Below are 15,650 nucleotides of genomic sequence, written 5' to 3' on the forward strand. Positions count from 1 at the left end.
CCATGAAAGGTTGTAAAGAATATGCTGAATCACTAAAACATTAGGGATCTTTTTTGGTCAAATTCTTTTTAAATGTAATTTTTTGAGGATTTGCACAATGCATTTTGATTATATTCACCCTCTTTTCCCAACCAAATCCAGAACCACCTCCTGCCTTTGTCTCATCTTTTTTTAAAGCCCACCCAGTGCAATTTGTGTTGCCATATATTCCTGGGTGCACGATCATTCACTAGAGCACAGAACCAGCCAAGTTCTGCTAAGATTAATTTCTGCTTGTGTCTGAAAACTCACTGGGGTTACTTTCCCCCTCCAACTAGGAGACAGGATTATGACTCAGGCTGCCCGAGCCAATGAAGATGGCTTCATCAGCTCTAAAACAGACTGAGTGCATCCAACAGCAGCAAGGATTTGCCTCCACATAACCGGGCCTACACCTTCTATCATTTACTGCAGCGCTCCACTGTGCTATAACAACACACACTAACTGCACGGGTTTCCTTTGTTTGTACTTGAGAGTTCCGTCTAAAAGGAAATTTGGTAATTGACTACCTTATCATCAGTCAATCAGCAGTGAATGGAAACATTGCCCACTAATTTGGTAACGAGTTATATGTGGGTGGTAATGAGGATTCAGAGCAATAAATTGTGCTGAGAGCTCTCCACACTGTACAGAATTTTCTCCACATAAAACACGCCACATTATTTTTCAGCTATACTTCTTTGCTGTAATTACAAAAAGGATAAACCAAGGGAACAACTAATTCATTCAGAGGAGTTCCACAGGGGAGTAGCAGTTCTTGTCCAGTATAAACAATACAGGATGTCAGCATGCAGAAAACACTCCAGTTCTCTACCAATTCTACGCATGAAATCTTTGATTCAAGCTCACTTATAAGAATTTAGTGTTGTTGGGTGCTGCTTTATAATTTCTGCTTCTTTTTCCGGCTTAACTACCAAACTCATAACCTCCCGTCTCAAGTCCCTGGGATCTCATTCGGATCTTCCAAAGGTCAGTGTGGAATGTGTTAAGGAACTTCTAAAAGTACTGGCTGGGATAGCATCCTCCATGAAAAACAGTATTTCTTTGCAGCAAATCATACAACCTATTATTTCTATGAAGAGACTGAAGACTCTAACAGACTTCACATCAAGTCACTGGGTTAGGTTCTATGTCCAAAGAGTTTACCAAAGACATCTGGATTTCCAGTGTTCTGGATTTCAGAATCACAGGTAGGGATTTCCTAGCACTGTGACATATTTTATGACCAGGATACTCTTAACTTTTAACAAAGGAACATCTCAGAGGATCATTTTCAGTAAGGAATGTACCTGACTCGGAGAACAATGAAAGAGCCATCCTTCATGCCCAGGGCCAACTGAGACCCGTCCGGGCTGAAGGAGACACTGCGGACCGCTTCTTCCATGTTGCAGCGGGCAATCAAGGCATGGTCGGCCAGACTCCACAGCCTAAGGACCAAGAACAGGATCAAATGAAGACCCAACCAACCCCTCAACCGTCTTCCCACCCAGGGTAGGAAACCTGCTCTTCACACAGTAACTTCACACCCACGCCCTTCACCATGTTGTCAGAACATCTGGGAAAGGATTTTGTCCGCCTTTGGGTCACTTCCATCACTCAAAAACAACAACAATAGCAACAACAACAAAAAACAAAAAGAAAACCTAACAAAAAATATGCGGTGAAATTTGCAAAGATTTTAGGATACACAGACTAGAAAATCCAAACACTGCTTTGCAAAGTCTTCTCTTTGGAAATCAGAAATTGTCCTTTATTTATGCCAATGGCTGTTAACCAAGCCCCAAGGGTAGGAATGGCTAGGGCTGTGTCTGGGTTAGGGTTACTATTGCTGTGATGAAGCATCATGATCAAACAAACTTGGGGAGGAGAGGGTGTATTGGCTTACTCTCCACAACATTGTTCATCATTGAAGGAAGTCAGGACAAGAACTCAAACAGGGCAGGAACCTGGAGGCAGGAGCTGATGCAGAGGCCATGGAGAGATTTTCTGCTTGCCTCTATGGCTTGCACAGCCTTTCTTATAGAACTCAGGACCACTAGCCCAGGGCTAGCACCAACCACCATGGGCTGGACCCTCCCCATCAATCACTAATTAAGAAAGTGCCCGAGAGGTGAATCTTATGGAGGGATTCTCTTAATTGAGTTTCCTTTCTTTTTCAGATGACTCTAACTTATATCAGGTTGACAGTGAAACTAGCCAGGACATGCTGCTCTGGTTAGTTTTACAATGAGCTTTCGAGAACATTTTCCAAGTCGCTGTACATAAGCATATGTAGACAGAAACACATATCCCAGCAGCTGGCTCCCCTGGGTATGTGTGTGGGTATCTGAGAGAAGAGAATAAATGATGTTTCTTTGTAGGATCGCTCCAGAGTTTACTCATGGTTATCACTCAACAGTCTCAGGCCTTTGCTCATGGGCTACTATTGGTAGGGCAATGTTTCATGGTGCTAGTAGCCAAAAAGTGCAGCTTCTGGTGGAGAAATACAGACCAGGAGGCAAACAGAGCTCACAGAGTGTTGAGCAAAACTAACCATAGGGTTCCTGGCTCCACAATACTTATTCCAGGTACCTCAAGCTAAGCAAACCCAGAGGAAATATTTATATTATGCAGATAGGAGCGTCTGGGTTGTGTGGTGGTATTGCATCTCTGTGAGAGGTTTTCTAATGATGGTGACGACAATGCACACTTGAGCGCATGTCTGGGAGTTGATTCTCGCCTTCCACCATGTGAATTCCAAGGTCGTCGGGATGGCAGAGGACGTCTTTACCGCGGAGCTGGCCTTGCAAAGGCTGTCTTAATATGGTCTTCTCTTCACACACATCGAATGTCTGTGAGAAGGACCAAGAACTTGCAACCCTGAAACAAGTGTCAGCCTCACGTGGCAGTTTCCTCAAGTGCACCCAGCTATCGGGAGGGAGAAGGGGCTGCACAGTGAGCGCCTACCTGGTCCCTCAGGAAGCCCGAAGTCTTCAGTCGAAAGCTCATGTAGCCTCTCCATACCTCATCTATTCCTGGTGACCTTCGTGATGTTTTTAACCATGCACTATTTTTAGGCGATGTGAGTTTTACTTCAGAAGGATGAAGAGGCCACCACTCCTTGGTCAGTTGGGTTATCCCCTGAGGCTGCTAAGCGAACCTCAAGAAAGCACAGCTTCTACCCTTCTTACTTCAAAGTTCGGCAAAAATACACTCAAATGTCTAGCGAGATTAACTGTTGAGGACCGCCAGCATGAGCTCCTCAGCCATGTTGACAGCTGCGGGACTCAACTGTAAAAGTCTAAAAGTCAGGGGCGTGTGGGAGCTCTTTGCTGTGGAGGGATAGGAACTGGGTCACAGGCATGTGGTTAACTTTGGGGGGCACAGACATTTGGTTAACTTTGGGGGGCATAGACATTTGGTTAACTTTGGGGGGCATAGACATTTGGTTAACTTTGGAGGGCACAGACATTTGGTTAACTTTGGGGGGCATAGACATTTGGTTAACTTTGGGGGGCATAGACATTTGGTTAACTTTGGGGGGCATAGACATTTGGTTAACTTTGGGGGGCATAGACATTTGGTTAACTTTGGGGGGCATAGACATTTGGTTAACTTTTGGGCACTGTTTTGGGCAGTTTGAGTGCTCTATCCAGGTAAAGAAAAAAACAAAGTCAAGGGATGCATACAGCAAATGTTGCCAACGAAGACACTAACTGTTTCCACAAAGTCTGCAATTAATGAGGTTCTCACATTGGAGAAACTAAAAAACAAAACAGCAGACTATGCTTTGAGAGCTATATAAATTCATACAGGAAGTAGAAAAGAAAGGAAGTGACCTTTAGCATAGTTGACAAGGTCCTATTTTAGCTTCTAAAGTTCAGAACCAATAATTGATCAACTCTTAACTTAAGATGTAGTGATCACTCTTAACTTTCCCTGTGGCCCCTCTGCTGCCGAGCTCTTCAAGGTTTTCAAACGCACTCCAACCTCGGTGAGTACTGCAGCTGTCAGTGTGCTGGAGGCTGGCTCATTGTGGTCATTTGATCCACTCTTGTGCTCTTGAAGAACGACAGATGAAGCTAGGTGTGGTGGCACTCGTCTTTAACCCAGCCCTTGGGGGACAGAGGCAGGCTGATTTCTGAGTCTGAAGCTAGTCTGGTCTATACAGAGTTTCAGGACAGCCAGGGCTACACAGAGAAACCCTATCTCGAAAATAAATAAATAAATAAATCAAAGAAATAAATAAACGAACCATGTAAGCCCTGACAAAAGTACACATTATCTCAGAAATCAGCATTCGCCTTTGTTTGATGACAATGTCTAAATTTCTATTTCAGAATTTACAGCAATAGCAACAATAATAATAATTTGCTCGTGTCCTGAACATAACTTTAAAACCAGAGCTGCAGGTCTCCTGAGGAATGAGGGTCTCTAATTAAATCCTAAAATTGCTGAACAATCCCCCTGCAGAGGGACAAGCACAGGAACGGAACTCTTGTTTCACTAAAGAGAAGTGTGTCTGGTTCTTCTCTTGAACTAAGAAGACAACTGGTAGTCACACATTTTCATTTCTAAAAAGGTTGTCATGACTCCAGACGGAGCCGAAAAAGACACAAAAACATGTAAGGAGCCAGCTTAATGTCCTTGCTTCCAAAGTAAAGAAGGAGTCCCTAAGCTGGGGTTTATCCTTAAACTACAGACATACTCGGGCGGAAGAAATCTCTCATCTCAGGGAAGTAGGTGAGGTGTGGCGGCTGCTGCAGCCTCACCTGACAGAGCGGTCGTCACTGCCCGTCACAGCCAGAGGCTTCTTGGGGTGCAAGGCCAAGGCCCAGAGCTCGCCCTCGCAGTGGCCCTGGAGGATGAGGACCGGCTTATCCCGCTCCCGCACAATCACTTCAAAAATCTCGCTGTCCTGGGTCCCCGCCAGGAGGCGGTCGGCCTTCCAGCACACGCTCCGGATAGACAGACCTGTGGAAGAAAACAGCATTCCTTTACACGGTCCACACATAAAGCCAGCACCTGAATGAACGCTCTTTCACCAAGATGCCGCCAAGATGCTCTTTCATCTGATGCCACCCGTCTTAAGTCCCGGACAGCTGGCACGTTGGACGTTACCCCTACACCTGTGACCTTATTTGCTAGAGTGACTGCTCTGCCTGACTCAGGAAACCTATGTGCTTTTACAGAAGACATATTTTAAGTACTACATTCTAAACAGTAGAAAATCAGACTTTATGCAAACCTAACCTTCTGTGATCTCGAGCTTCTTTGGTCCATTCAGTTCCTTCCTAAGTTTGTTACCTACTGACCTCTGCAGGGAATTGTCTCACAACAGAGTTCAACACACCAGAAATTCCATTTCCCCAACTCTCCTGAAGCAGGGCTGCAGTCTACTCTGGAGCCTGAGCTGCTTTGGTGTCTGCTGTGTATAGAGCTCCTGAAGCCGGACATGTAGGACTTGTCTCCCTTTATTCCTGGTTAGTCAGATGTCCAGGGGTGAATAGTTTGCTCTCTGGGGATCAGAGATAGACTATAATTATGACGACCTTGTAACTTATCATTCAAATCTGATCCCCTTTCAAAGTAAAAGGAATGTAAAGCAATTAAGTTTTCATATCTTTAAAACATATATATTGGTCAAAAATATAACTTTAATATGCTGAAAGACCTAATAAAAATAATTATATCAAAAGTTTCACAAAAATTTATCACAAAATTCTACTAACACTATTATGAAAGGGAAATTTTAGGACAAGGAATAAATGGAGCGCAGGTTGTTTTTAAGATCACGAAATTGTTTTATATATGTCACTATGTATTTGTCAGAACCCATGGACTACACCTCGCCCATGAGATCCCTCATGTGGACCATGGACTTCAAGCAAAAATGCCTGCCACTGTAGGTGGGATGCTGATGTCAGGAGATCATCACTCTTAGGTGGGATGCTGATGTCGGGAGACCATCACTGTTAGGTGGGATGCTGATGTCGGGAGACCATCACTGTAGGTGGGATGCTGATGTTGGGAGACCATCACTGTTAGGTGGGATGCTGATGTTGAGAGATCATCACTGTAGGTGGGATGCTGATGTCAGGAGATCATCACTCTTAGGTGGGATGCTGATGTCGGGAGACCATCACTCTTAGGTGGGATGCTGATGTCGGGAGACCATCACTGTTAGGTGGGATGCTGATGTCAGAAGACCATCACTGTAGGTGGGATGCTCATGTCAGGAGACCATCACTGTAGGTGGGATGCTGAGGGATGCTGATGTGGGGAGACCATCACTGTTAGGTGGGATGCTCATGTCAGGAGACCATCACTGTAGGTGGGATGCTCATGTCAGGAGACCATCACTGTAGGTGGGATGCTGAGGGATGCTGATGTCGGGAGACCATCACTGTTAGGTGGGATGCTCATGTCAGGAGACCATCACTGTAGGTGGGATGCCGATGTCCTGATGTCGGAAGACCGTCCCTGTCCTAAAACCAACCCCTCAGAGATACCCGCTCGTTCAGCTCACCTGCTCTTTACTCTCAACCATATGTATGCTTTAATCCTTGGAAATCTTATGATTGAATTGATAAAGTAAAAGTTAAAGGTTTTATTTTTTATTTTTTTATATTTATTTATTTATTTTTTTTATTTTTCGAGACAGGGTTTCTCCGTAGCTTTTGGTTCCTGTCCTGGCACTAGCTCTTTGTAGACCAGGCTGGCCTCGAACTCACAGAGATCCGACTGCCTCTGCCTCCCGAGTGCTGGGATTAAAGGCGTGCGCCACCACCGCCTGGCATGTTAAAGGTTTTTTGAAAATACTATGAATACTATGTTGGGTACACGTTTTTGTAGAGAATAAAATAAATGCCTGGTGTTCAATAATTTTCTTAAAATCTATTTTTTAAAAATAACCCACAAGTAATGCTAAGTCAGATGGGATACTAGGAAAACTGTTTGGTGGTTTTGGATTTCTGAAAACCTTAGCTGCAATCCTGATGTATGGTCTTCAAAAGGTGCATAAGATACTTCATTTATCTGTCTTCTGGTCTCTTTCCCCCACTCCTTTCTGCCCTCCCTTCCTCTCCTCCCTCCCTCCCTCCTCCTTTGGCACAAAGCTATTTGTATGTGAGATAACTCTCTTTGCCTGACATTTGGCATTTTATCTGGTACAGTGTGCAAACATTTATTCTTCCTCCACCGCCGTAACCTCTGTGGGTGAGGGAACGAGTTCAGAGAAGGACTAAGAAATCCTTAGCCTTTGTCTGATTTTAAAAAGCAGCTCAAGAGGGGCCGAGAAACGCTCGGTTGGTGACGCAGCTGATAAGCAAGCCCAAGGACATGAGTTCGAGTCCTGGCACCCAGGTAAAAAGCTGTACACAATGTCACATGTCGACAATCTCAGCTCTGGGGACCTGTGAGGGTCCCTGGGGTTGCTGGACAGTCAGCCTAGCCAAATCAGTGAACACTGGGCTTAGTGAGGAACCCTGTATCAAAAAGTAATCGAAGAAGACACCTAACATCAACACTAGCACACACATACAACACAACACCACACACACCACAACACCACCCACAACACACACACACACACACACACACACACACACACACACACTCAGAAACCAAGATGGATTTTCCAACTCTGCCAAGACTGATGAGCCTGCCAAGTTACATGACACCCAGTATTTTCAGACTGCATCGAGGGAATTCCGAGGAGGGGCTCCAGGGATCTGGCTGGGAAAGGACTTCAGAATGTAAATTAAGACAGAGAAAGCAGAGGCTCCTACCTGCTTTCCAGTCTGTATCTCACAATCTGCGTTTTTATAGACTTCCTTTAAAAAAAAAAAAACCCTTCTAGTGAATTAACCAGTTTAGCAGGGAAACTGAACACTCAGCAAAAGCAAGGAGGCTGAACTGACAAGGTACGTGTACGTGAACATGGGGAAAGTGGAGAGGAAAGAGACAAAAAGGAAGAAGAAGGGGAGAGTCCAAAGAGCGGGCAAAAGAGAAAAGGAACAGTCACCTTCATCACTTGTAGCAACCTAGTGAGCTGTGACCATTTTCTCTGAGACCAACGTTTCTGTTCTTCAAGCAGACAAGTTATCTTTCGTCATATCAGATTAGCCTACTCTAAGGCCCCTTAATGATGCTGGGTCATTTTCTTTTCTGAGACAACCATTTCAAATAGAAATCACTTCTCAAGGGCACATCAGTGGGAAAGCCGATTCAAGCCACTCCCACTTGCTTCTTCTGACCCAACGCGGCTACTGGGCCTCTGACCACGTGGTGCGCAAAGCCTTGAGGCCCCGCCCCCGGGCATTTGGAGAGACCCTACAGAGTGACACTTCCCTGACTAGACTGCAGGACTTCTTCTTCTGTCCAACCAGGTTTGGCTTTTCACACTTCTGACACAAGTACAGAGAACAGGATTGTAATCGCGGCCCTAGCTGGCTGGCCAAAGCAGCCATTGATTGCACCATGAGTTTTTAAGCTGTCTTTGCTTCCTTACCTTCGGCTTTGGGAGTCCGGAAACAGGCTACTATTTAGAATACGGTTAGAAACCCGATGGTAGCTAAATGAAATGCAAGAAAAACTGCTTTCATCATTTAAAGTCACAGAAGTGCTCTCCTTTGATATACATACTGTGTGTGCTTTTGATAGTGTGCGTCTATGTTGGGTTTCACGCCTTCTGTGTACCAGGCTGAGAAAGGCTTAGGCCTGCGCATGGTACGTGTGGACAGCAGGTGGCAGTAGAGAGCAACCTACCCAGCCAAACCCGAACAATCCTCTAAAGCAGAAACCAAATTCGTCTTAACCCTTCGCCCTTGTTTCGTATTCCTTCGGAAAGTAGAGAACAACACCCTTCTAGTCCCCAGGCTGGCTTGACAGGGACTGCTGGCCTGTCAACCTCGACACGGGCCTCATCGTTAAAGGTCAATGCGTACTGTTCACGAGTTGATCGAACAGATGGATTTACACGCCAGCCCTCTTAGCTCCAGGCACCGTGAGCTATTTATCCTTTCAAATCTCCAGTTCCCACATCTCTAAGCCAAGATGACATCCGCACTCTCACTCCACAGCAACGAGGGGCCTGGCGCCTAACATCTGAGAAATCCATCAACATATGCAATTATTCTTACCCAGCAGGCCTTTCTGCACAGTGGGGTCCTTTTGAAAGGTCACGCCTCAATCTAGAAGAACCTTCTATGTGGGGGTCAGACTCTAGCCCCATGGGAAGTCATCCAGTAGCTCTGAGGATGCTGTCACGGGCTCCTCTCCTTGAGAGGCAGCTACTCCTTACCTTTCCCGGCTGATCCTTCTTATTGTTCTGCAGTGCCAGCCCTGCAAACCCTCAGAAGGCAGAGTGCTGGTCTAACACAGAGAAAATTAGCGCTAGACCAAAATGGCCTTTCTCCCAGTTATGTGCCTGGAGAAACTGGCAGGAGGGAGGAGTGTGGTTAAACCCAGTCTGAGGCCAGAAGGCAGGCAAAGAGCACAGGGCAACCTCCCCAGCTCTTCCCATGCACCAGAGTCTTCATGAAGTATCTAAAACAGACAGATGTCTGGACCCCACCCCGACATTCCTCTCGCTTGGTGTGGAGTGTAGTGGCGTGGGTAGGGGTGAGTGGGTCGGGCATAGTTAAGTGTAGCCAACCCAAGCTGAAAACCATTGCCCCCCACGCCCAGCTAGGGTGCTATCCAGGTGATGGTAAGTAAAGGTTCTTCAGCTGAGGTTGAAAACGCCACCCCAGCACGTTAGAAAAGCCAAGGCCCAGTGAGGCAGGGCAAAATGCCCGCACAGTTTTCTGAAAAATTAAACAAACAGGCATTCCACGGATAACCTTTGCCCACGGACAACGGTGATTTAGGAGGAGACCTTATCAACTCTGTGGACCGTGATGGGCTCCAGAGAACCATCTGTGGACCCTGAGAACACCACAGAGAAACTTCACATTCACACCAGACTGGGAGTGGCTCAGGGGGCCTAAGGGCTTGCTGTGTAAGGGCACCTAAGTCCAGATTCCCAGCACCTACGTGGGCATGGAGACACACACCTATAATGCCAACATGGGAGACATGGACAGGAGGATCCCGGGGCTCACTGGCCAGCCAGTCGAGCAATAGGTGACCTTTAGGTTCAGTGAGCAACCCTGTCTTAATGAGGTGGAGGGTCACAGAACATGAAGAAACCGGATGCTCAGCTAGAAGTGCCACCCCTATTGACCAGCACTCGCGAGGCTGGTCACGAGCCGGCACGCTACTGGAGGAGTAAGGTGATCCCGAAAGACAGCAGCTACCAACCCTGTGATCTGCCTGCAAGGTACAGGGACACAACAGTGGCACAGACTTTTCGTTGTATGTAAGGCCCACTTCATGAGATGGGACCCAAATCTGACATTGCTGAACTGGGCTGGAACCTGAGGCTAGACATGTCATGTGCCTGGGCAAACTCGGTGCCAAATTCTGCTAAATGAACCTCGCAAGAAAACGATTCTGAATGACACACGGCTATAACCATAGATTTGTGCATCCAAAGAAAAGATTCTTCTCGCAGTGGGGTGGCAGTTAACCGGACAATGTGCAGAAAGTACTCACTCCCAAACAGGTTGTTCTCACCAAACCCCTCCCCTTCAGGCTCAGGAATCTACGTGGAAGGGGCAGAAGGGTTGTGAGAGCCAGAGGAGGGGCTGACTCCAAGGAAACAGACCTAGACAAAAAAGGACCGATTTATACATATATGATAGTGTCACAGAGCCTGTTACACATATATGATCACGTCACAGAGCCTGTGACACATATATGACCGCGTCACAGAGCCTGTTACACATATATGATCACGTCACAGAGCCTGTTACACATATATGATCACGTCACAGAGCCTGTTACACATATATGATCATGTCACAGAGCCTGTGGCAGCACACACAAGCTCTGCACAGGTGCAAACTAGACAAGATCCCTGCACTGAGGTGGGGAGGTGACACCAGGTCCCACTGCTAACTAGGAAGCTCCTGGCAAATGATGCCTGCTGGGAAAGGCAAAATCGCTTTCCCTGATGGAGTGTCACTAGGGATATCAAGACACTTTAGGGCAGCAATAGTTGGCTAACACAAAACAGACTTCATGGGGTTTTGGGGGGATTGTTTTGTTATATTTTTTGTCTTATTTTGCTTGTTTGTTTTACTTTGATTTTTTTACTTTTTGGTTTTCATTTTACTTTGACTTTGGGGAGAGAGAGAAAGTGAGAGAGTGGACATGAAGTTGGGTGGGTAGGATCTGAGAAGAACTGGGGAGATAAAAATATTATCATTATTATCAAATAATATCAAATCTGTGGCCTACTTTTGGATCAGCATGAACACTTGTCCAACAGGTCTCCATGAGGCCAACCCCCGTTGGAGATGGTCTCTCACTCAGCAAGAACCAGTGGACCTCGGGCCAGCACAGAATACCGCTGCATCTCTCTCGTGATGCTGATGACTCTCGGGGTGGTTTATGGGCTCACTTTGTCAGTCATTCATGGGACAGATGTAATCATTCCTGGAAAATCTCATTTTACCCAAATATTTTCTCCTAAAATTCTTTGGGAACTGGTGCTTCTCTGGCTTCTTATCTGGGAACACCAGCTGTCACCCAAGACCCTGGGAACCCTTCTGATTCAGGCTGACAGGATCGGAGGCCGTAAGAGTAAACGGGCACATATAAGAAAGCAACACAGCGGACATTAACTGCATCCTCTAATTCTAGGAAAAAGCATTAAGATGGACAAAGAGGGCCTTATCAAAGTCTGCCCTTTATAGAGAGGCTTGGGCATGCAGGAACATTTGCAGGACAAGGAGAAGTTGGAGAAATACAAGCTAACAAAACACAGGCAGTTGACGGCAAACCACCCCTATTTCTGTAAACATGCTTTGTTAAGTTTTAAACACCACTGTTGTCCTTGAGAATGTGCATCTACGTCCATCACCTTTCAGCTTCGTAAGGACAGGGTGTACCTGGCTTGATGCTTAGCCAAGCTAACAAAATGCTGAGTGTGGCTTTTGGTTTGAAAGTTGTTTTGATGTAAAAGTTGAGAAGAACCTATTTGTTTTTTTCTGGAGGCTAATGCTGGAAGGTGGGAAAATCATGCTTGTTTTTGAAGTATAAATAAAGACGGCTCCAGCTATTCGGGGAGCTACTCACACAGCTTGTGCGAAACATCTGGTGGCTGGACTCCTCTTTCCTCTGCTGACCCCCCTTTCCCTCTCAGGACCCGATCCTGGCTGCGGTGGGACTATGGTACCAGTCAACAGTTATGCCTGTAATCTCAGCACTAACTAAGGAGGCTCAAGCAAGAGGATCAGCAGGTGTTCAAAGCTAGCTCAGGCAGATTCTGCTTCAAAATAACGGAAACAGAAGGAAGAAAATGAAGTGGGGGAGGTGGAAGGAAGGAAGAAGAAAGGAAGGGACGAAGGAAAAAAGAAAAAGCTGAATAGAGGTGTCCTGTGGTCATCTGAAAGAGAATGGCCCCGCAAGCTCATATGTTTGAAAGCTTAGTCACCAGTTAGAGGAACTGTTTGGGAAGGATTAGGAGGTGAAGCCTTGCTGGAGTAGGCGTGGCCTTGTTGGGGGCCTTGTATCACTGGGGGTGGGCTTTAAGGTTTCAAAAACCCAAGCCAGGCCCTGTCTCTGCCTCTGTCTTTCCTCTCTCTCTCTCTCTCTCTCTCTCTCTCTCTCTCTCTCTCTCTTTCTCTCTCTCTCTCTCTGCCCACTGTCTTCAGATCAGGATTTAAATTCTCAGCCATGACTCTAGCGTCATGCCTGTCTGATCCTCTGAGACTGGAAGGGAGCCCCAATTAAAGGGTTGCCATATTCACGGTGTCTCTTCATAGCAACAGGACACTTGGTAAGACAAGCACCTATAGTTCTTCACAAATAACTAAAATAATAGTGCATGGTGACATTTTGAGGAGGATATGGGCAAATGCTGTGAATCAACAGGAGAAATAGTAACATTGTAAGATTCAAAAGTCTGTGGTGACGGCATAGCGCACCTGCCAGCACCAGCTCCATAGCCAGGGTGGAGAGACTCTCCTTCGCCAGGAGAGCCATGACTGATTGAGAGTGCAGACGCTAGAGACCATAGCTGTGGGAGATTATGAGTTTAGGAGTCCTTGAAGGTTTGTGGCACGCTGAGGGAAGCAGCCCGCTCTCTGCACAGCAGTCCCGCTTTGGAAAAATGCTCACACCCAGAGAATTTTCAGTGCTTTAGTCAGAGGCTACCTTTAACAGGAAGCTACGGGTTGAAGTTGGGGCCCCATAGACATTCTAAATGTTGGCTTGGGGTAGCTGCCTTACTATCCCAACTTAACCCAGAATAACAACTGTGGGACACAGGTGTCTCACCACAGAGAAAACTGAAGGAAAAATCTCTTCAGAATCAGATGCTCAGGGACATGCTTTCCTGGTGCAGGACAATTCTATATCCTGTCAATTATATTTTAAATAAACACTGATTGGCCAGTAGCCAGGCAGGATGTATAGGTGGGACAACTAGACAGGAAGTAGAGGTGGGGCAATGAGAACAGAAGTATTCTGGGAAGGAGGACCCCGTTCCTCCATAGCCCTGCCTAGACCATAGAAGAAGCAGGATGTGAACCCGGCTGAAAAAGGTACCGAGCCATGTGGCTAGCATAGATAAGAATAATGGGTTAATATAAGTTTTAAGAGCTAATACAAAGCCTGAACTAATGGGCCAATCAGTTTATAACTTATGGAGACTTCTGTGTGACTTTGGGACTTGCCAGCTGTGGGAACTGGGCAGGACAGAAACTCCAGCAAGCAGGCCCTCCATGTTACACTTCCCAAGACCAAAGGGATGGCAGGGTGCATGTGGACTTCTGCCTCGCAAGGGCTGAAAGCGTGGGTGCAGGTTCTGCCACATCTTAACCCTGCACTTTGATGCAGTACCCTGTGACCCACTGCTGCCTCACCCTCAGGTTTATGGACTCTTCAGCTCCAACTACCACAGGTAGAGCCAGACTCATCATGACAGCAATGGGGAACACGGAGGCTCCCGCTAACATCAGCCTACATGGTTGCTGTTGCTTTACACCCTGTGGGCCGTGGTCAGGAGCAAATGTGCATACCGCAGATGACACACTGCAGCTTCTGTTACCACCTCTTCCTGTGCAGCATCTGGGGCAGCACCGCTGACTGGTCAGAGGGCAACTCTCAACCACCGCTGGGTCCACCAGCGCCAGAAGCCTTTGTTATTTGCAAAGCTAACATCACAGTAAGAGAAGAAACCTCTAATGCCCGATGAGAGCCACCAGTCCCATTGCAAGAGCAGCTACACAACAAGCTATGCATTCTCATTGTTGCATACACAGCACCAGGCTGAGCTGCTAGTGTCCCCACACCTGTGTGGCCGGCAGGGATGGTAGGTCACTGACTTTACTGTGAATACACTATGGGCAATAACCACAATTATAGACAGGAAAAAAGCCACAGAGAGACTATGGTGCCGGCTAGAAACAAAGTCAACCATTTTAGCAAACCAGCATCCCAAGACACAACTTCAGGAAAAGCTATTTAATAAGATGATCAGCTCCACAGGGGTAGCAGAGACAACTAATTTCTTAGATGGGCAAATCTCACGATAGGAGTGTAAGAAACAAGAAAAATAAGGTAGTGAGTCTCTAAAAGGAAACAATCATTGTTACCAGAGCCTAAAGAAGTCAATACAGACAAAACGCACAGCAAAAAGTTGAAGTGAGTTCTCAAGAGACCACAGACAGACAGATGAAGTTAGAAAGACGAGTATATGGATGAGAAAAGTCATCAAAGAGACTTTAAAGAGGAATCAGATGGAAATCTTAGAAAGGAACAGTCACTAATAGAAATAAAAATTCAGTCAAAAGTCTAAACAGTGTGAAGAGGGCGCAGGAAGACTGTGAAGGTCAGAGGTGGAGGGTGACTATACAGAATCCACATTCTCAGGACCCAGTGGGGCAGCTGCCCACATGAACTCGCAGAAACTGTGAGAGCGACCACAGGACCTGCCCAAGTTCAAGCCAGAAAACGAGGTTGGGGTGGCCGTGAAGTCTCAGCCCTGCCTGAGGAGCTACTGGCATTTGATAGCTGCTGGGGAGGATGTTTTCTTTAGGGTGTAGCCTCTGAGAGGTGAACCATGCCCCAGGGCATGAAGTTGGGTGGGTAAGGAGGTAGAATTAATCTAGAAGGAATTGGGGGTTGCTGAATATGATTAAAACACATTGTATAAGATTCTCAAGGAGTAAATGTAATTTTTAAAAAGCCTAAATACCAGATTAGATCAAGAAAAGCAAGTCTTGAGAGCAAGTCTTTTGAAATATGAAGAACGGGTAGTGCATTTACTTGGCATATGCCAGACTCTGGGCTCAAGGCCCAGACACAAAGCCGTTTTAAGGGAGCATCAGGGAGCAAGGGGAGGGAGGAAGAGATGACAGTGATGACACTGGAGGAAGAGGGGATGAGGCAAAAGTGGTGACATTATTAAATAAACTAAGCTCTGCACTGGTGAGTACTCAAAGGGGGTGGAGGAAGCCCTCAGCGAATGAAGTCCTCAATGAAATGGACGGTTGATAAGGAAGGGCACAACCATGCT

At 46.4% G+C, this 15,650-nt stretch overlaps 1 protein-coding gene across 2 annotated transcripts in view; it reads right to left on the reverse strand.

Annotated features, from left to right (window-relative positions):
* Positions 1 to 15,650, reverse strand: part of Eml6 (EMAP like 6) — a 269,547-nt gene that overhangs the window by 107,850 nt on the left and 146,047 nt on the right. For both annotated transcript variants that reach the window (XM_041669902.1, XM_041669901.1), the window contains exons 8-9: positions 4,792 to 4,993; positions 1,330 to 1,467 (exon numbers count right to left, since the gene is read on the reverse strand). In XM_041669902.1, coding sequence (XP_041525836.1) covers positions 1,330 to 1,467; positions 4,792 to 4,993 — 340 coding nt within the window. The remainder of the gene's footprint in view (positions 1 to 1,329; positions 1,468 to 4,791; positions 4,994 to 15,650) is intronic.

This window comes from Microtus oregoni, unplaced genomic scaffold (assembly GCF_018167655.1).
Source record: "Microtus oregoni isolate MIOR12 unplaced genomic scaffold, Mior012 000019F_ref0000042, whole genome shotgun sequence".
Taxonomy (NCBI): Eukaryota; Metazoa; Chordata; class Mammalia; order Rodentia; family Cricetidae; genus Microtus; species Microtus oregoni.